Genomic DNA, 22,286 nt, shown 5'->3' with positions numbered 1-22,286 from the left:
ACGCTCAGCAGGTCGGGCAGCAGCCGGGGAGAGAGGAACAGTGGAGGTTTCAGGTCCAGAGGCTTCCTCAGAAGGGACAGACTGACTGGCCCAGCTGTGAAGGCAGCAAGGAACAGACGGGCTGGCTGCAGGGAGACAGGTGAGGGGTGGTTGGGATTCAGGACAAAGCCAGGGCAAGGGGTGGCGTTGACCCTGGCGCCACACTCGGCCGGCGCTGACCGTCGCTTGGAACCTCGTCCTGCTCTCCAGTGGAGCACTCACCTGCATGCGCTGCTCGGCTGCCACCTGCTCGATCCAGTAGAGGGGGTGGGTGGAGAGATTGACCGAGCTGCCCCGGGGCATGAGGAACATGACAGGCACCCGTGGGTAGCTGTAGTTGTAGATGGAAGGAATGGTCAGCCACAGGTCCCTGATCAGGGTCCCTCCCAGCTCACAGGTCACCACGTCGTTCATGACCACACTCAGCATGTTGGGCTGGAAGAAGCGCCACAGGATGGCTTTCTGGAAGGTGCTGAGCTGGCCAAAGCCCGGGCAGGGGATGGAGCCAATCACTGTGCAGGAGAGCCGCAGGTACTCCTGCCACTGGCTGCCATGTTTGACTAGGGAGTCTCGCAGGTTGTGAAAGGCGGGCAACAGTTCCAGGACAGCGCAGCTCTGCCAGACCTGCTCGCTGACCCAGGCCGGGCGGACGTGCGGAGAGTTCTGCAGCGAGCTGTCGAGCTTCAGGTCCTGAATCCCCCGCAGGAACAGTTCCCACTCCACCTTTGTGACCGTGTTGACCACCTTCATGTGGCCAATGGCCACCAGGAATCGGTAGAGCCTGGCGTGGCTGACGAACATGCACCAGTGGAAGTGGTTGTAGATCCTGCAGATCAGGTAGTCCATCAGGTCCATGTAGTGGTCCTTGGAGCTCCCGGTGCTGGGCAGCTGATGGTAAACACCCAGACTGCGGCTGGAGAGAGCGGCTCTCACCACCTTCATGAAGCTGAGTTTGGAGAAGTAGTAGAAGTTGCTGAGCCGTGAGATGTGGACGAGTGCCCAGTACATCTCGGAGCCGATGTTTGAGATCACCACGTACGGGTTTTCCATCGCCGCACTCGGTTTGTTCAGCGCATTGAGCTGGCTGCGGATCTCCATCTTGGCTCTCTGGTTCTGCAGTGCAGCCTCTCGGATGGACTGATCATTGAGGAGGCTGGTGGCCGTCTGAATCACTTTGTCCATGAGCTCCTCCTGACAGTGGGGCAATGTGAAGACGTCAGTGGTCAGTGCTGGCCCTGGGACCAGAGACACAGCCAGCAAGCACTGTACAGGTGGTAAACAAACCCCCCGAACTCAGGACAGATCTCCTGAACGCGGTACCAATGTTTACTTTAAATGCCAGAAGTGTTAAGAACAAGGGTGATGAACTCAGAGCACGGATCGGTACGTGGAATTACGATGTTGTGGCCATGACAGAGACTTGGCTGTCGCAAGGGCAGGATTGGCTGCTTTATGTTCTGGAGTTTATATGTTTCAAAAGGGATGGGGGGGAGGAAAAAGAAGTGGGGGGGGGGGGCGAGTGGCTTTGCTGATCAGGGACAGTATCACAGCTGCAGAAAGGGAGGACGTCCTGGAGGGATCGTCCAATGAGTCAGTGTGGGTGGAGGTCAGAAACAGGAAGGAAGCGATCACTCTATTGGGAGTATTCTACAGAACCCCTCCCCCCCCCACCCCAAATAGTCACCGGGACACTGAGGAGCAGATCGGGAGGCAGAATTTGGAAAGGTACAAAAATAACAAGAGTTGTTGTTGTCATGGGAGACTTCAACTTCCCTAGTATTGATTGGCAAAAGGTTTAGGTGGGGCAGAATTTGTTAACTGTGCCCCGGAAGGATTCCTGACATAGTATGTGGACAGGCTGATTGGAGGAGAGGCTATTCTGGACCTGGTACGAGGCAATGAAGCTGGTCAGGTGACAGACCTCTTGGTGGGCAAACATTTCAGGGATAGTGACCACAACTCCCTGACTTTACCACAGGGATTGAAGCAGATGATATGGGAAAGTTTTTAATTGGGGGAGGGCTAATTAAGACAGTATTAGGAGGGAACTTAGGAGCGTAAATTGGGAACAGATGTTCTCAGGGGAATGCACAGCAGAAATGTGGAGGTTCTTCAGGGACCACTTGCATGGGGTTATGGATAGGTTTGTCCCACTGAGACAGGGAACGGATGGGAGGGTGAAGGAACCGTGGTTGACAAGAGAGGTGGAACGTTTAGCCAAGAGGAAGAAGGAAGCAAACTTAAGGTTTTGGATGCAAAAATCAGACCACTTGAGAATTATAAGGTAGCCAGGAAGAAGCTTAAGAAGGGAGTTAGGAGAGCTAGAAGGGGATATAAGGCGGCCTTGACGAGTAGGATTAAGGAAAACCCCAAGGCGTTCTATATATATGTGAAGAACAAGAGGATGACTAGAGTGAGGGAAGGACCGCTCAGGGGTAAAGGGGGAAACATGTGCCTGTAGGCAGAGGAGGTAGGGGAGGTCCTTAATGAATACTTTGCTTCAGTGTTCAACAGGGAGAGGGACTTTGACAAACGTGAGGTCAATGTAGAACGGGCTAATGTGTTGCATCATGTCGAGGTTAACAAAGAGGTAGTGTTGGAGCTTCTGAAAAACATTAGGGTAGATAAGTTCCCAGGGCCAGACGGGATATACCCCAGGTTACTACAGAAGGCGAGGGAAGAGATTGCTGGGGTATTGACAATTATCTTTGCCTCCTCCCTGGCCACAGGGGTGGTACCAGAAGATTGGAGGATGGCAAATGTTCCCTTGTTCAAGAAAGGTAATAGGGATAATCCTGGGAATTATTGACCAGTGAGTTTCACATCACTGGTGGGCAAACTATTGGTGAGGATTCTTAGGGACAGGATTTATGAGCAGTTGGAGAAGCATAGTCTTATTAGGGATAGTCAGCATGGCTTTGTGAAGGGCAGGTCGTGCCTCACAAGCCTAACTGAGTTTTTTGAGGAGGTGGCAAAACAAATTGATGAAGGTAGTGCAGTGGATGTGGTGTATATGGACTTTAGTAAGGAGTTTGACAAGGTTCCCCATGGTAGGCTCATCCAGAAAGTCATTAGGCATGGGATCCATGGAAAATTTTCTGTGTGGATTCAGAATTGACTTCTCCACAGAAGGCAGTGGGTGGTTGTAGATGGAGCGTATTCTGCCTGGAGGTCGGTGACCAGTGGCGTTCCGCAGGGATCTGTTCTGGGACCCCCTGGTCTTTGTGATTTTTATACATGACTTGGATGAGGAAGTGGAAGGGTGGGTTAGTAAGTTTGCAGATGACTTGAAGGTTGGACATGTTGCAGATAGTGTAGTAGATTGTCGTAGGGTCCAACGGGATATAGACAGGATGCAGAGCTGGGCGGAGAAGTGGCAGATGGAGTTCAGTCTGGAGAAGTGTGAAGTGAAACACTTTGGATGATCGAACTTGAACGCAGAATACAAGTTTAATGGCAGGATTCTTAGCAGTGCGGAGAAACAGAGGGATCTTGGGGTCCAAGTCCATTGATCCCTCAAGGTTGCCACGCAAGTTGATAGGGTGGTTAAGAAGGTGTATGGTGTGCTGGCCTTCATTAGTCGGGGGATTGAGTTCAAGAGTCGCAAGGTAATGTGGCAGCTCTATAAAACTTTGGTTACACCATCCTTAGAGTATTATGTTCGGTTCTGGTCACCTCATTATAGGAAGGTTATGGAAACTTTAGAGAGGGTGCAGAGGAGATTCACCAGGATGCTGCCTGGATTAGAGAACAGGTCTTATAAGGAAAGGTTGAGCGAGTTAGGGCTTTTCTCTTTGGAGAGAAGGAGGATGAGAAGCGACTTGATAGAGGTGTATAAGATTATGAGGGGCATAGATAGAGCGGACAGCCAGCAGCTTTTCCCCAGGGCGGCAATGGCCAATACCAGAGGACATCAGTTTAAGGCCAGAGGAGGAAAGTTTAGGGGAGATGTCAGAGGTAGGTTCTTCACACGCAGAGTGGTGGGTTCCTGGAACGCACTGCTGGCGGTGGTGGTAGAGGCTGATACAACAGGGACATTTAAAAGACTCTTAGACAGGCACAGGGATGTAAGAAAAATGGAGGGTTATGGGCTGTGTGGGAGGGAAGGGTTCGATTGATCATGGAGTAGGTTTATATAGGTCGGCACAACATGCTGGGCCGAAGGGCCTGTACTGTGCTGTACTGGTCTATATTCTAAATCCTACAAATATGGTACAGATCCCACAAACATCCCACAAACACAGTGCAGATCCCCTGAATACAGTACAGGTCCCTGGAACTCGGTAAAAATCCCACAAATACGGTACAGAACTTCCAAACATGGTACAAATCCCACAGACATGATACAGATCCCACAAATGTGGGATAAATCCCACAAACACGGGATAAATCTCACAAACACAGTACAGATCCCCTGAACACAGTGCAAAGCCCACCAACAGGACAGGACATTGCTGCAGGAGTTCCTCAGGGTAGTGTCCTGGGTGCCAGGCAGTACCGATATCCAACTGGAGACAATCCAGCTACATCCCTGACATTCATCGGCGTTGCCATCACTGACTCCCCCACTGTCAATATCCTGGGGTTACCATTGACCAGAAACTGAACTGCAGTAGCTGTGCACACGTATAAAGTTTCAGCACAGACTTGAAGGGCTGAATGGCCTGTTTTCTGTGCTGTAGTGTTCTATGGTGTACACAATCTGCTGGAGGAACTCAGTGGGTCGAGCATCATCTGTGGGGGGAAATGAATTGTTGATGTTTTGAATTGAAACCTGCCTGAAATGTTGACAATTCCTTTCCCCCACAGATGCTGCTCAACCCACTGAGATCCTCCAGCAGATTGTGTCTTGCTCCAGATTCCAGCGTCTGCAGTCCCTGGTGTCTCCATATACACAATGCAGCTACAAGAGTAGGTCAGGGGCTGGGGATCCTGTGGTGAGTAAATCACCTCCCCAAGGTCTGTCCACCGTCTACACGGCTCAAGTCAGGAGGGAACACTCCCCACTTGCCTGGGTGAGTGCAGCTTCAACAACACTCAGGAAGCTCGACACCATCCAGGACATGGCAGCCCACTGGATAGGCACCCCCTCCACAGCCAGTCACCCACTCACCACCCACACACAGCAGCAGCAGTGTGGACCATCTACAGGAGGCACTGCAGCAACTCACCGAGACTCCTCAGACAGCACCTTCCAAACCCACCACCTCTCCCAGCCAGAAGGACCAGGGCAGCAAAAGCCCGGGGAACACCACCCCCTGGGAGTTGCCCTCCGAGCCACACACCATCCTGACCTCGAAATATATCGCTGTTCCTTCACTGTCGCTGGGTCAAAATCCTGCAACTCCCTCCCCAACAGCACTGTGGCTGTACCCACACCTCAAGGACTGCAGCGGTTCAACAAGGCAGCTCCCCACCACCTTCTCAGGGGCAATCAGGGATGGGCGATTAGATGCTGGCTCAGCTGTGAAGCCCACACCCCTTGAAAGAACAGAAAAGAAATGGTACAAATCCCAAACATCACCCTCCCTCAGCACCGCCACTTTTTTTTGTATAAAAGCACTACAAAAGACTACAAATAACGAATGTACACATCTAATACAGAAAGGATCAGAACTTCAGAGATTACTGTAAACTGACACCGCGAGAGCACACATACGTCGCTACGCCCGGTACCGCAACACTCAATATTTCATATCAAAATTGTGTTGGTATCATCCACGACGCACGCTATCTCTCGAGGAGCCCACCGAGCGAGGAACTCAGCCAAGGTGCCCGCGGAGACTGCGTGCTCCCTCTCCAAAGACACCCGCGCGCACATGTAAGCACGAAGACGGGCAGGCAGGCAGACGGGCCAGGACCATCGGCCGCCCGCCGCCGCGTCCCGTGGATGGCCAGCTTGGCCGGGCCCATCAGAAGACCCACCAGGAGATCTCCCGCATGCTCAGCCCCGCGCCGCACCGGGTGGCCGTGTACCAACAGCGTCGAGCTGAAGTGCAGCCAGAACGTAAGCAGCAGCCCCCTCAGATACGCAAAGAGGGGCTGCAGTCTCTTGCATTCTGCATACACGTGGTACACTGTCTCCTCCCGACCGCAGAAGTGACAGGCGGCTTAAGAATCAGTTGCACAGTACCGCCCGGTGCAGCACCCGCCATCCCAGGTCCCCGACGTACAGCGGGAGGACTCCCTCGTATAGAGACCTCCATCGGGGACCCCCCTCTCTGCCCGCCAGTAACACGGCCCGCCACGGCGTGTCCGGCTGGCAGACCAGGGCTAGGAAGTGAAAGGTGTGCAGGAGCAGCCCGTACAATAAGCGCCTCATGGAACGGCACCGTCAGCATGTTCCCCAGGCAGCTCAGGTTGTGCTGGGCTGCCTCCCGAGACAGACGTTGGGCCCTGGGCCCAACCAGCAATTCCGGCAGTGCAGGGGCCAGCACGGCAGGGACCCCCCCGGCAGCCCCCGTGACGGGAGGGGAGGGGCCATGCGCTCACCGCATGACACCACGCCCCACACCTGCATCAGATCTCGGTAGAACCCGGGCAGTTCCTATGGAATGGCACGGCATACGGCCACCACTGGGAGACGCGCCCCCTCCCGGAGGCAGCGTCCCCGGCGGAGGAAATAGGTGGCCAGCTCATGCCACCGCAGGGGGTGCTCTGTATACAGGTATCTTTGCAGTGCCAGAGGCGGAGGGCTGCCAGCTGGGTGCGCACGCACACCAGCGATAGGTCTCCCTCCTCCAATGGCAGACTTAGGACCGCTGCAGAGACCCAGTGTCTCCAGCCGCCCCAGAAAAAGTCTGTCAACCTCCTCTGGGTGGTGGCGACGAAGACGTTGGGTGGCACCAGCGTGGCCAGCCGGTACCACAGCATGGAGGCCACCAGCTGGTTGATGACCAGTGCCCTGCCCTGGTACGAGATCGCCCGGAGCAGCCCCACCCAGCGCCCCAACCGGGCGGAGACTTTCGCCCCCAACTCCTGCCAGTTCGCCGGCCAGGACCCCTCGGCCGGGGACAGGTAGACCCCCAGGTAGAGGAGGTGCGAGGTGCTCCACTCGAAGGGCTGCAACTCCTCCGGCAGGGAGTCCGCCCGCCACGTCCCCACCAGCAGACCCGAACACTTCGCCCAGTTGACTCTGGCGGAGGACGCGGCCGAGTAGACCCGCTGGCACTCTCGCATCCTCCGCAGGTCCGCCGGGTTGGTGACCGCGAGGAGGACGTCGTCGGCGTAAGCCGAGAGGACGACCTCCATCGCCGGCTCGCGCAGGACCAGACCCGTAAGCCGCTTCCAAAGAAGGCGCAGGAACGGTTCCACGCAGACTGAGTACAACTGCCCTGACATGGGGCACCCCTGACGCACCCCTCTCCCAAAGCGAATGGGTGCCGTCAAAAACCCACTTACCTTGATGAGGCTCTCTGCGGCGGTGTACAGCAGCTGGATGCGGGCTGCAAAATGCGGCCCGAGGCCAAACGCGCGCAGAGTTCCAACCATGTATTCGTGATCCACCCTGTCGAACGCCTTCTCCTGATCGAGGGAGAGAAAGGTGGCTGACACCCTGGCCTCCCGACACAGGTACAGCAGGTCCCAGACGAGGTGGACGTTGTCCTGGATGGACTGGCCCGGAACTGTGTAGGACTGGTCGGGGTGGATCACCTGGGCTGGCATGGAGCCCAGACGATTGGCTATCGCCCAGGCAAAAACCTTATACTCGGTGCAGAGTAGAGATACTGGGCACCAGTTTCATAGATTACGGAGATCCCCCTTCTTAGGTAGCAGGACCATGACCGCCCTGCGCCAAGAGAGGGGCATCTCGCCCGTCACCAGGCTCTCCCCCAGCACCCTCGCGTAGTCCTCCCCCAGGATGTCCCAGAAAGCACGGAGGAACTCGACCATCAGCCCATCCAGCCCCGGAGCCTTTCTCCACCGCAGCTGGTCCAGGGCGCCGGTCAGCTCCTCCAGACTCAGGAGAGCCTCCAGCCGCTCGACAGCCTCGGGGCTGACTCACGGTAGACCCTCCCAGAGAGTCGCGCACGCCTCCTCACTGGACGGATCAGGCGAGAACAGGGCCGCGTAAAAAGTGCGGACCGCCCAGATGATTCCCGCCTGATCCGTGACCGAGGATCCGTCCACTGCCAGCAGCTCCACGAGCCGCCTGCGGACACCCTGCCAGCGCTCCAGAGAGTAGAAGAAGGGCGAGGCGTGGTCCAGATCATCAGCATCTGGACCCGCGATCGCATGTACGTGCCGCGGGACCCCTTGAGCTGTAGGCCCCGCAGCGCCTCCTTCACCCCCTGGTACCTGTGCCAAAGGGGCGAGTCCTCGGCAGATGGCTCCAGCCGAGACTCCAAGTCAAGCAGCTCTCTCTCGAGCCGCTCGATCTCGGACATCCGCCCCCTGGTCACCCCCCCTTGCGTACTCTTGGCAGAAAGCCTGGATGTGGGCCTTGCCCACATCTCACCAGAGCCGGAGGGAGGGGAAGCCCCGCATCTCCTCGCGCCAAGCCGTCCAAAACAGGCGGAACAAGTCCTGGAATAGCCGGTCATCCAGCAGCCAGTTATTGAAGTGCCAGTACGCGGACCCCGCCCTCGTGGGCACCGGACTGAGCGCCACCCACACCAGGTGGTGGTCCGAGCACGCCACCGGCCGCATGGAGGCCGCCGACACGCAGGAGACGTGCGCCTTGGACACGTATATTTGATCAATCCGCGAACCTCCCCCTCTCGCAGATCTCCGCGAGAAAGTGCGGGAGTCTGGATGAAGGTTCCTCCAGACGTCGACTAGGGCAAAGGATCCGACCGAGTCCCGCAGCAGCCGCACACGCACGGCTACACTGGGGCCCAGAGCGATCCTTCTCCTCGAGGGTACAGTTAAAATCACCCCCAAGGATGACGCACTTGCTACTCTCAAAAGACTCTACCAAAGCTGACAGTTCTCGAAAAAAGTGTGCCTGCATTGGGCCGAGCTCGGGGGTGTACACGTTGACAAAGTGCAATGGTACGCCACCCACGCGTGTGGCGAGATGATGCAGACGGCCTGGCACCAGTTCCTGGACCTTCAATATTTCAGGTTGGAAGGTCGGGGCCAACAAGATTGCCACCCGCTCGAAGTGGAGCTGAGGTGACTCATGTAGACCTCCCCCCCCGTGCCATTCCAGGAGCCAGGCGGACTCGTCTCCTGGAACGGTGCGGGTCTCCTGCAGGAAGCCCACCGTGTACCTCCCGTCCCGCAGGACCGAGAGGTGGTGGAACCTGCGGAGAGACCCTCTGACGCCATTGATATTCAGGCTGGCAACAGTAATCTTCATGATTGCTACAGTGTGTTACCCTCCTCAGCGCTACAGGCGGAAGGAGCAGGGCTCCCCACCGAGCACCCCCGCACCCTGCACTCAGCTTCTAGAAGCAGCCTCAGATCTCTGAACCGGCGCTTCTCCTGCTGGTCAAGACCTGTGCCCTTCCCCTGCTCCAGTATGGCATGGATGGACCATACCACACCGGACAGATCCCCCCACCGGGAGGCAGCCAGTTTGGCCTTGTTCTGCTCCCTCCAGGTGTTCTCTAGGAACTCCCGGATCTCCTCCACAGTGATGGGTCGCGACACGGTGCCGGGGGTGAGGTAGTCCTCCAGCTCATCATCGGAGTCACCCTCGCCCTCATCACCAGTCCCCAAGCTCTTGTCTCCCTTCAGGCAGTTGCCGCCACCGGGCGACGTGCCCACCCGAGAACTGGGAGCGATCCCCTCGAATGGTCCCGCCCCAGGGATGACCCTACCCCCCGGGTCAGCGGCAGGAAGAGATCCCGCTGCCTCCGGGTCCAGGAGCCCACCTGGCCCCTGGCCTTGAGGCAGGGCAGGACCAGACCCCCATGCATTGGCACCGCTCTCCCCTGCATATCCCGCCCCTAGGGTGGGCGGCTCGCAGGCTCTCGAGGAGCTCGAATGGAGGACACAAGTCGACGGGGCCACAGCAACTGCCCCACCCTGGTCTCCCCCATCATCAGCAGCACTGGGAGGGTCCCCACCCTCCCCGCTCACAGGGGCACCCTCACACGTCGCCACCGAACAGGCTGGCGATTTAGGGGCACCCCAACCTCCCTCAGACACGGAGGCCGACCACACTCTCGTGGGACTCTTGTCCTCGGTGGCAGCCACAGTCTGGGAGGCCACCTCCCTGACCACCACCCCTCCCTCAGACACCCCGGGATCCGCGGGGCCCTCAGTGGGGCTGCCCCCCTCCCCGGAGGGCACGCACTCCAGGTGTGCAGCCTCAGCCAAGGGTGGGTCCCCCCACCCCCGACTACCCCCGCGCCGCGAGTTCACCCACCGACTCGGGGGCTACGACCCTGACAGACGCCGAGTCTGCCCCCTCAGCGCCACTCTCCAGCTCCGGGGGTCGCCCGCCGACCACACGGCCTTCACCGGGGGGGGAGTCCCTCCACTCAGATGACTCCGGCTCCTCCAAGTCCTCGGAGACGTGTCGGCGCTGCTTCAGGCCGCTGGGGTGCGGAGGCACAGTGACCTCCATCTCGGAGTGAACCTTGGCCTCCGGCACCGCAGTCCCCCCCTCGGCCTCCCATGGCACCGCGGACCCTCAGCGACCACATGGTGCCGCGGGTCCGGACCGGAGGAAGCCGCCGGCTCCTGCACCTCCAGGGGTGGGGCCTGGAGGTGCTGCTTCTTTCTCCTCACCTTCCTGCCGACTACCAGAGTCCACCCCTCCCCACCGCGCTCATCCCCACCCCCACTGACACCAGAGGGGCAGCGGGAGCGGGGGCAGTGGGGACGGGGGCAGGGGCCGTGGTAGGAGCAGCAGCGGTATCCCCCAATGCCGCTGGGGCGGAACCAGCAGCCTGGCGGCCGGGGCAGTGTCGACAAACATGCCCGAATGCCTTGCACACGTGGCACCGTGGGCAGCTGGTGTTCTAGAAGATTCGGTACCACTGTCCCTCGTGCTCTACCTGGAAAACTCCCTCAGTGTCTCCTCCCCACTCCAGCTGCATAAACAGCGAGCGTTTGAAGGATACGTTCTCGAAGCCAGGTACGGCCGGCTTGAGCAGCATCAGGGTGATGCTCGACTGCACCTCGCCCAGAGACCGCAGGTGAGGGAGGAGGACCTCGTCCGGGATATGGGGAAATACCTCGGAAAGGATGACCCGCCGTGCGGGGGCCCCCACCGGCTCCACCAGCATGAAGACCTCCCTCGACGTGAGCCCTTCACCCAAGGCTAAGGCCACCTCCCTCTTAGAACGCAAGACAAATACCAGCCCACCAAGCATTCTGCCTCCCACCATCTCAGACATGGCCAGTAGGCCACCGCTCAGTCCAACCGACGGAGGCACATTGCAGCGCACCGCATTTTCCAAAGTCATTAGTCTGAAGGGTGACGTCTTCACAGTAGCCGTGCCTCCAGGTCCAGCGACGGCTGCGTAGGAACGAGGCTCCGACACGCCTGAGGTACAGGCAGCCATGTTGAGTCCCTACACAGTTAGGATATCAAAGCACTGCCTTCTTGATGAGCTGCAGCACTTCAAACAGTTCCTCACAGACCGGTCCAGAGAAAAGAAAGGTAGGAGACGTGTCTTGAGTGTAGTCTGTGAGCTTAACCTCCAGCGCCGTCCCTCTCGCATGCAGTGAAGCGCCCACCAGTAGTCCAGGCCAACGCCCCTCCAGTCGCACGGAAGGCTGAGGGGTCCCGAGAAACTCTTCACCCAGCACCCTGGGCTGAGGTTTCAGCCACTGGCCCTGCCACAGTGCTTGGAACTCAGCTCACAGTCCTGGGGCACGAAACAGCCCTCTCTCAAAGAGAAAGCTGTCCCAGCCCTGCTCCAGATGACAACCACACACTCCTACAGCTTCCAAAAGTACTCCGAACTCACTCTTTCAGATTTTCACCAAAATATCAGCAAGATATCAGCAGTCCAGTGGAGAGCAGACTCAGAGCAGCCACTTCCACAGTGCGACCCTCCCTTAGTACTGCCCCTCCCACAATGTGACCCTCCCTCAGTACCACCCCTCCCACAGTGCGACCCTCCCTCAGTACTGCCCCCCCACAGTGCGACCCTCCCTCAGTACCGCCCCTTTTATTACAATTAGTAGGTCTTTATTACATATTTCACACACACTTCAAATTAACTTCCATCTCGGACCACAAGAAGAACACAATTCTACCGAACATCTAGGTAAACGCAACAACATTCACCTCACCCCCCCCCCCCCAACAGTCTCAGACATGGCCTGGAAACCACCATCTAGACCGACTGACGGAGGCACAGAACTGTGCACAGCAATTCACAAAGACAACAGACTGAAAGGTGACGACTTTGCAGCAACTACGTCTCCAGGAGCTGCAACTGCTGTGTAGGACCGAGGCCCCGCCATCTTAGAGCCTTTACAGCCACCATGACAAGGCACAACACAGTCAGTAATCACAAAACACCGCTGGTACGACAAACAGTGACACAACCAGCAGGGCACACCAGCAATTAGTCCTGTAAAGGAGCAGTGCGGAGAAAGGAGAGGTCAGAGCCCCCCCACCCCCCCAGACAAGCAGACAGTCCGCGGGACAAAATTCCAGCGCCGTCCCTCCACAGTGCTAGGAATACAAACCCAACACCCGGCAACACAGAGTCCCCCCAAGAAGAAAACTGCTCCAGCCCACCGCCCGAGACGAAAACCACGCTCCTCCACTGCCCAACATTCTCCACAACTGCACCTTTGGATTTATACAAACACATCTTCAGTTCAACGGGAGAGCACACTCAGCACCGCCCCTCCCACAGTGTGACCCTCCCACAGTGTGACCCTCCCTCCACCCCCCTCAGTAATGCCCCTCCCTCACCGCCCCTCCCTCAGTAACACCCCTCCCTCACTGCTCCTCCCTCAGTGCTGCCCCTCCCTCAATACTGCCCCTCCCTCACCGCCCCTCCCTCAGTAACGCCCTTCCCTCAGTACTGCCCCTCCCTCACCGCCCCTCCCTCCCTCAGTGTGGCTGAGTTTGACCCACGGCCTGGGGTGTCCATCCCTGTCCTGGCCCTGGGCTCGACAGGGGTCCAGCCCAAACACCGACCTGTGTGACCTGGAGCTGGTGCTGCAGGTACATGATGTCCTTCTGGCACGTGAGGTTGAGATCTTCTACCCGCTGCCTCTCGAAGTACAGCACTTCCTTCAGGAAAAGCTCCTGCAGCCCCGACTGGCTGATGGTGAGGTCGATCACTCTCACCTGCTTCAGGAAGATTGGGTCCATTTCTGGAGAGATGATGGGAAACAAGGTTTGTTCCTCACTGTGAATTGTCGTTATTCCTGAGACAGAAGCCAGGGCACAACTGGTTAACACCAGCTGAAGACAAGGCCCTGGAAGAGCCGAGTGGATGATCCGTCTTTTTTCCCCTGAGATCTCCACCATCACACAGACGCATTCCATGGGAGGTCATGAAACCACTGAAATCAGTGGGTCCAGCAAAGGCCATGGCCCCAGGAGCGTCCCTGCTGTGGTACTGAGAACTCATGCTCTAGAACCAGCTGTCTCTACAGTTATAACTTGCTCATTAATGTCTACTGGGGTTTCACCGGGACAACTCTGCACCAGACCCGGATCCATATGTGGGACAAAGAGCTGAAGTCCAGGGGTGAGGTGGCAGTGACTGCCCTCGACATCAAGGCATCGAGGAGCTGTGGTAAAGCTGGAGTCAATGGGCATCAAAGCAAAAACACTGCAGTGGTTGGAGTCAGACCCTCCACAATGTTCCCCGCCACCTCTGACTGTAGTCTGGGTCCCTGTTGCAGGCATGAGCTGATTCACCTGCTGGGGAGCTGTGAATGGGACTGAACACAGGGAACATCCCCACTTCTGACCTGCTGATGGGAGGAAGGTCACCGATGAAGCAGCTGAAGGTGGTTGGGCCCAGGACCCTGCCCTGAGGAACCCCTGCAGTGATGTCCTGGGGCTGGGATGATTGACCACCTTCCTTTGACCGAGGCCTGACTTTACCTTGGCTTCTTGCACCCTGTGCCCTGGACATTGACACTCTCAGCCCACCTTTGGCAGTCAGCTCCCGTTGGACCAAGGTTGTGATGAGCTGTGGGATCTGGGGAAAGCTCACTGGCCAGTGGCAAGCAGGTCACTGGTGCTCCTGGTAAGGTGTGAGGTGACAGGCAGTGAATCGTTAGATTGGATTCATCCTCAGTTACTGTCAGGACGGCCAGTGTTGGAACTGTACAGGAGGAGCTGTACTCGAGGCACAGCTAGTCCTGGAGGGAAGTCCTCAGGACTACAGCTGGGACACGAGCGGGTCCCAGAGCCTTTGTGTATCAGCAATCCCAGCCATCGCTGGACATGACGTAAATGGATGGACCTTAGGATGGGGACGGGGTTAATAACCTCTGTGATTCCAGCTTCAGTCTTGTGCTGGGTTCTGCTCTGCTCAGGAAGGGGATTTTCTCAGAGTCCAGCTGGTGGCATCAGATGGTTTACCACCACCAGATGTGGTAGGACTGCAGAACCTGACCCATGGGTTGTGGGGTAGGCAGACACCATGTTTCACCAGGTGGGATCACTGGGACCACCCCAGCACATCCCGCACTCCAGAAACAAAATACCCAGACAGCACGGCCTCACACCTCATCACTGCCGTGGTCCAAGCATGAGCGGAGGTGAGTGACTGGCCTTGAAATCTGAAATAAAATGCTGGAAACACTCAACAGGTCAGGCAGCGTCTGTGGAGAGAGAAGCAGAGCCGAAGTCTCAGCTCAGTGAACCATCAGGGTTAGAATGGAGCAAGTGGGGTTTTCTCACAACAGGGGAGGTTGAGGGGAGGTTCAAGGGGCAATGGTGCAGGAGGGAGCAGTGGGATGGGACTGGAGGCACAGACTGGAGTGGAACTTGGCGCCAGGCCAGTAGCACCCTCTGATGCAATGGGCTGAAGCAGGGATTGGAGGAAGGGTAGTGAGGAATGGGAATGACTGCTCCACTAGGGACAGGTATGGAAGCCACTGCACTGAATGCCTCCTTGATTCTCGCCACTGTGTGTTCAGGGAAGACCAGTGGGATCAAATACTGGGGGAGGTTCCCATCTGCTTGACACAAAAGGGAATAAATTCACTGGTTTTGGGAAGAGGCTGAGGGTGGGATCCTCCTGTGCGGTGGGTCCAATCTCCCCTGAGTCTTCATTCATCTGAGAAGAGAGAACAGCCCCCGTCTCCCCACAGAAAAGTCCCTCATCCCAGACAGATCCCTCAACTGATCATTCTCCAAAATTTCCACCACCAGACTGTCTGTACGAGGCGTGGTTAGTAGGTTTGCAGATGACACTACAATAGGTGGGATCGTAGAAAAAGGTGATCAAAAATTACAGGGGGATCTTGATCAGGGTCAGTGGGTGAGGAATGGCAAATGGCGTTCAATCCAGATAAGTGCTTGGTGTTGCAGTTTAGTAAGTCAAGCCAGGGTAGGTCGGGCCCTGGGGAGTGTTGTAAAACAGAGGGACCTAGGAGTAGAGGGACATGGTTCCCTGAAAGTGGAGTCACAGGCAGACAGGGTGGAGAATGCATTTGGCATGATGGCCTTCATCAGTCAGGGCATAGAAGCTGAGATGTTATGTTGCAGTTGTACGAGGTGTTGGTACTGGTATTGGTTTATTATTGTCACTTGTACCGAGGTTCAGTGAAAAACTTGTCTTACAAACCAATCGTACAGGTCAATTCATTCCACAGTGCAGTTACATCAAGTTAGTACAGAGTGCATTGATGTAGTACAGGTAAAAACAATAACAGTGTCACAGCTACAGAGAAAGTGCAGTGCAATAAGGTGCAAGGTCACAGCAAGGTAGATCGTGAAGGCCACACCTGGAATAGTGTGTTCAGTTCTGGTCACTGTCTTATAGGGAAGACATCATTAAGTTGGAATCAGTACAAAGAATATTTGTGAGGATGTTGCCAGGACTTGAGGGACTGAGTTATGAGAGAGGTTGTACAGGCTAGGACTTTATTCCTTGGTGTGTAGGAGACTGGGGGGTCGGGTGGGGGTGACCTTGTAGAGGTGTATAAATCATGAGGGGCATAGACAGGGAGAATGCATTTGGTCTTTTTCCCGGGGTTGGGGAATCAAGAACTAGAGGGCACAGGTTTATGGTGAGAGAGGAGAGATTTAATAGGGACCTGAGGGGCAACTTCTTGGAACCGGAGGGATAGGTCAGTGGAAGAAGTGCATGGAGTAAAGTCCGATCTAACATATAGAGAGGCTTTGAGGAAGGAGAAGCAGAGGACAGGGGATAAAAGTAGTAAGGTGGATGGGCTAAAGTGCATTTACTTAAATGCAAGAAGCATCAGGAATAAGGGTGATGAACTGAGAGCTTGGATAAGTACATGGAACTATGATATTGTGGATCTTGCAGAGACTTGGCTGTCACCAGGGCAGGAATGGATAATATTCCTGGATTTCAGTGTTTTAAAAGGGATGGGGGGGGGGTGGGGAAGAGGAGAAGGGGTGGCGATACTGGTCAGGGACACTGTTACAGCTGCAGAAAGGGTGGATAATGTAGCAGGATCTTCTCTAGAGTCAGTATGGGTGGAAGTTAGGAACAAGAAAGGAGCAGTTGCTCCACTGGGAGTATTCTATAGGCCCCCCGGTAGCAGCAAAGATACTGAGGAGCAGATTGGGAGGCAGATTTTGGAAAGGTGCAAAAATAACAGGGTTGTTATCATGGGAGACTTCAGCTTCCCAAATATTGATTGGCACCTGCTTAGTACCAAAGGATTAGACAGGGCAGAGTTTGTAAAGTGTGTTCAGGATGGATTCCTGTCACGGTATGTTGACAGGCTGACTAGAGGGAATACCATATTAGATCTAGTATTAGGTAATGAACAGGGTCAGGTGACAGATCTCTCGGTGGGTGAGCATTTGGGGGACAGTGACCTCTGCTCCCTAACCTTTAGCCTTGTCATGGACAAGGTTAGGAGCAAAGAGGACAGGAAGATATTTAACTGGAGGAAGGGCGAATTATGAGGCAATAAAGCTAGAACTTGAGACTGTGAATTGGGACGACATTTTTGAAGGGAAATGTACTATGGAGATGTGGTCGATGTTCAGGGATCTCTTGCAAGAGGTTAGGGATAAATCTGTCCTGGTGAGGCAGAGAAGGAATGGCAGGGTGAAGGAACCGTGGGTGACAAGAGAGGTGGAACAACTAGTTAGGAAGAAGAAGGCAGCATACATAAGGTTTAGGAAGCAAGGATCAGATAGGGCTCTTGAGGAATGTAGGGTAGCAAGGAAGGAATTTAAGAAGGGGCTGAGGAGAGCGAGAAGGGGACATGAAAAGGCCTTGGCGAGTAGGGTTAAGGAGAATCCCAAGGCATTTTTCACTTATGTGAAGAGCAGAAGGATGACGGGAGTAAAGGTCGGACCGATTAGGGATAAAGGTGGGAGGATGTGCCTGGAAGCTGTGGAAGTGGGTGAGGGTCTCAATGAATACTTCTCTTCAGTATTCACCAAGGAGAGGGGCCTTGATGACACTGAGGACAGTGTAGGTGAGGGTAATGTTCTGGAGCATGTAGATAACAAGAAGGAAGACGTGTTGGAGTTGTTAGAAAATATTAGGACAGATAAGTCCCCAGGGCCTGGCGGGATATTCCCCAGGCTGCTTCACGAGGATAGGGAGGAGATCGCTGAACCGTTGGCTAGGATCTTTGAGTCCTCATTGTCCACGGGAATGGTATCGGAGGATTGAAAAGTGGCAAATGTTGTCCCCTTATTCAAAAAAGGGAGTAGGGATAGTCCAGGGAATTATAGACCAGTGAGCCTTACGTCTGTGGTGGGCAAGCTGTTGGAAAGGATTCTTAGAGATAGGATCAATGGGCACTTAGAGAATCATGGTCTGATTAGGGACAGCCAGCATGGCTTTGTGAAGGGCAGATCATGTCTCACAAGCCTGATAGGGTTCTTTAAGGAGATGACCAGACCGATTGATGAGGGTAGTGCAGTAGATGTGGTCTACATGGACTTTAGTAAGGCATTTGACAAGGTTCCACATAGTAGGCTTCTTCAGAAGGTCAGAGGGCATGGGATCCAGGGAGGCTTGGCCGTGTGGATTCAGAATTAGCTTGCCTGTAGAAAGCAGAGGGTTGTGGTGGAGGGAGTGCATTCAGGTTGGAGGGCTGTGACTAGTGGTGTCCCACAAGGATCGGTTCTGGGACCTCTGCTTTTCGTGATTTTTATTAATGATGTGGATGAGGGGGTAGAAGGGTGGGTTGGCAAGTTTGCAGATGACACAAAGGCCGGTGGTGTTGTGGATAGTGTAGAGGATTGTCGAAGATTGCAGAGGGACATTGATAGGATGCAGAGTTGGGCTGAGAAGTGGCAGATGGAGTTCAATCTGGAGAAGTGTGAGGTGGTACACTTTGGAAGCACAAACTCCAAGGCGGAGTACAAGGTAAATGGCAGGATTCTGGGCAGTGTAGAGTAGCAGAGGGATCTGGGGGTTCATATCCACAGATCCCTGAAAGTTGCCTCACAGGTGGATAGGGTAGTTAAGAAAGCTTATGGGAAGTTCGCTTTCATAAGTCGTGGGATCGAGTTTAAGAGCCGCGAGGTAATGATGCAGCTTTACAAAACTCTGGTTAGACCTCACTTAGAGTACTGTGTCCAGTTCTGGTCACCTCATTATAGGAAGGATGTGGAAGCGTTGGAAAGGGTGCAGAGGAGATTTGCCAGGATGCTGCCTGGTTTAGAGAGTATGGATTATGAGGAGAGACTAAGGGAGCTAGGACTTTACTCTTTGGAGAGAAGGAGGATGAGGGGAGACATGATAGAGGTATACAAAATATTAAGAGGAATAGATAGAGTGGACAGCCAGCACCTCTTTCCCAGGGCACCAATGTTCAATACAAGAGGACATGGCTTTAAGGTAATGGGTGGGAAGTTCAAGGGAGATATCAGAGGGAGGTTTTTTACCCAGAGAGTGGTTGGGGCATGGAATGCGCTGCCTGGGGTGGTGGTGGAGGCAGGTACATTGGTCAAATTCAAGAGATTACCAGATAAGTATATGGAGTAATTTAAAATAGAGGGACATGTGGGAGGAAGGGGTTAGATAGTTTTAGGCGAGGTTTAAAGGTCAGCACAACATTGTGGGCCGAAGGGCCTGTATTGTGCTGTACTATCTATGATTCTTCACCCAGAGGGTGGTCCATATATGGAACAACCCTCCAGAGGAAGTGGGTGAGGCAGGTACAATAACAACATTTAAAAGACATTCGGACAGGTGCGTGGACAGGAAAGGTTTAGAGGGACATGGGCCAAACACTGGCAAATTGGACTGGCTTGGATGGCATCTTGGTCAGCATGGACAGGTTGGGCCAAAGGGCCTATTCCTGTGCTGTGTGACTCTATGAACAGACACATCTTCCCCTCTCCTCCCCTTTCATCAGCTCATGGGCACTGTTCCCTTCATGGAGCAGGCTCGATGGGCCAGAGGGCCGACTCCCACTCCTATATCACAACTCCCTTATCCACCCTTCAATTCCCACCAACCAGCACACTCCATACTGCACTTTCCCAGCAACCTGTCCCTTCACCCCTTCCCAACACCCAGGGACCCAAACACTCCTTCCAGGTGAAGCAGGGATTGACCTTCGCCCAGTGCACTACGTTCAGTGTTCACACTGTGGTCTCCTTGACACCAGGGACCACCTTGTAGAGCAGCTGCGTTTGGTCCACAGGAATGACCCTGAGCTTCCAGCTGCCCACCACATTAATTCCCCATCCCTCTGCCACTGACCGATCAGCCTGTGGCCTCCTGCACTGTCACAGTGAGGCCCAACACCAGCCTCATCTTCTGCCTGGGCACGTTGCCCCTGCTGGGGACGGAGAGGATAAACTGGGAAATTGGTTTGTTCTGCGTGCTGTCCATACAGATCATTTCATCACATCAGTGCACTGAGGTAGTACAAGGGAAAACAATAACAGAATGCAGAATAAAGTGTCACAGCTACAGAGAAAGTGCAGTGCAGGCAGACAATAAGGAACAAGGTCGCAACGAGGTAGATTGTGAGGTCAAGAGTCCATCTTATTGTACTAGGTGAGGAGAGGTGAGGGTGGCGGGGGGTGAGTGAAGTCTCGGGGTGAAGGAAGGGTGAGTGAGAGAAGGCTGGGGAAGTTGGGTGGTCCTTGGGGAGGGGGTGCTGCAGGCCTGAGACACAAGGGGAGGTAGTGGGACTGCTGAGATAAGCTTTACCTGACTCGATCCTTCTCAGGGACAAGGAGGTGCTGAGGTAGAGCCGGAAAGTTGGCTTGACTTGGACCCGCAGCGTTCCGAAGGTAAGATCCCAGGAATCCATCCCCACCTGCCAGCGGCTGACCCTCAGCAATGCCCTCAAAATGGGAGGGAATGGGCAGAGTTCAATGTTTGTCACCAAGACCCCGATTCCTGAAAGAGGATTAAACATCTGTCAGAGCTCCCCAGACACACTGAACATCTGTCAGATCTCCCCAGACACATTGAACATCTGTCAGAGCTCCCCAGACACATTGAATATCTGCCAGAGCTCCCCAGACACACTGAACATCTGTCAAATCTCCCCAGACACATTGAACATCTGTCAGAGCTCCCCAGACACATTGAACATCTGCCAGAGCTCCCAGACACCCTAAACATCTGTCACTGAGCTCCCCGACACACCGAACATCTGTCACTGAGCTCTCTGATGCACTGAACATCTGTCACTGAGCTCTCTGACACACCGAGCATCTGTCACTGAGCTCCCCGACGAACTGAACATCTGTCACTGAGTTGCCTCGACTCACTGAACATCTGTAATGCTAGCCGTGACCCGCACCCTAATCTCAGGGAACGTAGCTGGGTAAGTGGTTGGAGTGTTGGTGGGAGAACATCTTGGCGATGGTGAGCAGACGTCTGCACGCTTTCAGAGAGGAACAGAAAGGGAGAAGGATGGTGGAGAAATTAAGGTCCTCAATTGGGGAAAGGCCAAGTTGAACAGCAAAGGACTTGGCAAACGTAGGTGGTGAAATTCTACAACATTTTATCTGTGTGTGAAGCCAGAAGGTACAGGTGTGGTCCTAAATGAACACTTTTCATTGGTATTCACATAGGAAATGGACTTTGTAGTTGGAGAACTCAGCAAAGGGGGAGGTAAAAGTCTACAGCAGGTCTCCATAAATAAAGAGGAGCATCTCGATGCCTTCGTGGGCTTAAAGATGGGTAAATCCCCAAGACCAGATGGGATTTATCGCGGGTTGTTGCAGGAGGCAAGGGGAGATATTGCTGGGGCTCTGGCTGAGATTTTTAAATCTTTGCTGGACACATAAGGTACCAGGTGACTGGAGGACAGCAAACGTGGTCCCTATGTTCATGGAGGGCAACAGGTTGAAGCCTGGTACATCAGTGGTAAGGACGTTATTGGAAAAAAAATCTGAGGAATAGGATTAATGATCACTTGGAAAGGCATGGACTAATCAGAGACAGCCAGCACTGCTTTGTCAAGGACAGATCCTGTCTGACCAATCTGATTGTATTATTTGAAGAAGTAACAATATGTGTCAATGAGGGCAGTGCGGTAGATGTGGACTTCAGTAAGGCCTTTGACAGGGTCCCACACAGGAGACTGGTCCAAAAGGTTAGGGCCATGGGATCCAGGGCAAGTTGGTAAATTGGATCTGAAACTGGCTTGGCAATAGGAGACAGAGGGTGATGGTAGAGGGTTGTTTTTGTGATTGGATGCCTGTGACCAATGGTGTCCCACAGGGACTGGTGCTGGGACCTTTGCAGTTTGTAATACACAGTATGTGAATAATTTGGATGTGGACGTAGGGGCCACAATCAGTAAGTTCACAGATGACACGAAGACTGGTGGAGTTGCTGACAGTGTGGAGGGTGGTCGTAGACATCAGGGTGACATTGATGTACTGGTGAAATGGGCCAAAAAATGGCAGATGGAGTTTAATCCTGGCAAATATAAAGTGCTGCATTGTAGGAGTACTGATGAGGTTAGGACATGCGCCATGAATGGCAGAGCCTTAGGTAACATTGAGGAACAGAGGGACTTGGAGTACAAGTCAATAGATCCTTGAAGGTGGAAGCACCTTCAAGGATCTATCCTTGATAATATGGTTAGGAAGGCAGATGGGATATGGCCTTCGTTAGTCAGGGAATTGAATACAGAAGTAGGGAGGTTATGCTCCAACTTTATAAAAGCTAGGTCAGACCTCAGCTGGAGCACTGTGTCACCACACCATAGGAAGGACGTGA

The 22,286-nt window shown here is 54.6% G+C and overlaps 1 protein-coding gene across 1 annotated transcript in view; it reads right to left on the bottom strand.

Moving 5' to 3' along the window:
* Window positions 1-22,286, bottom strand: part of LOC127576103 (dynein heavy chain domain-containing protein 1) — a 94,076-nt gene that overhangs the window by 13,201 nt on the left and 58,589 nt on the right. Inside the window, exons 24-26 of the mRNA XM_052026488.1 lie at window positions 20,256-20,447; window positions 13,100-13,278; window positions 262-1,230 (exon numbers count right to left, since the gene is read on the bottom strand). Coding sequence (XP_051882448.1) covers window positions 262-1,230; window positions 13,100-13,278; window positions 20,256-20,447 — 1,340 coding nt within the window. The remainder of the gene's footprint in view (window positions 1-261; window positions 1,231-13,099; window positions 13,279-20,255; window positions 20,448-22,286) is intronic.

Source organism: Pristis pectinata, chromosome 11 (assembly GCF_009764475.1).
Source record: "Pristis pectinata isolate sPriPec2 chromosome 11, sPriPec2.1.pri, whole genome shotgun sequence".
NCBI lineage: Eukaryota > Metazoa > Chordata > Chondrichthyes > Rhinopristiformes > Pristidae > Pristis > Pristis pectinata.
The sequence above is the reverse complement of the archived record's forward strand: the minus strand, read 5'-3'. Positions and strand labels throughout refer to the sequence as shown.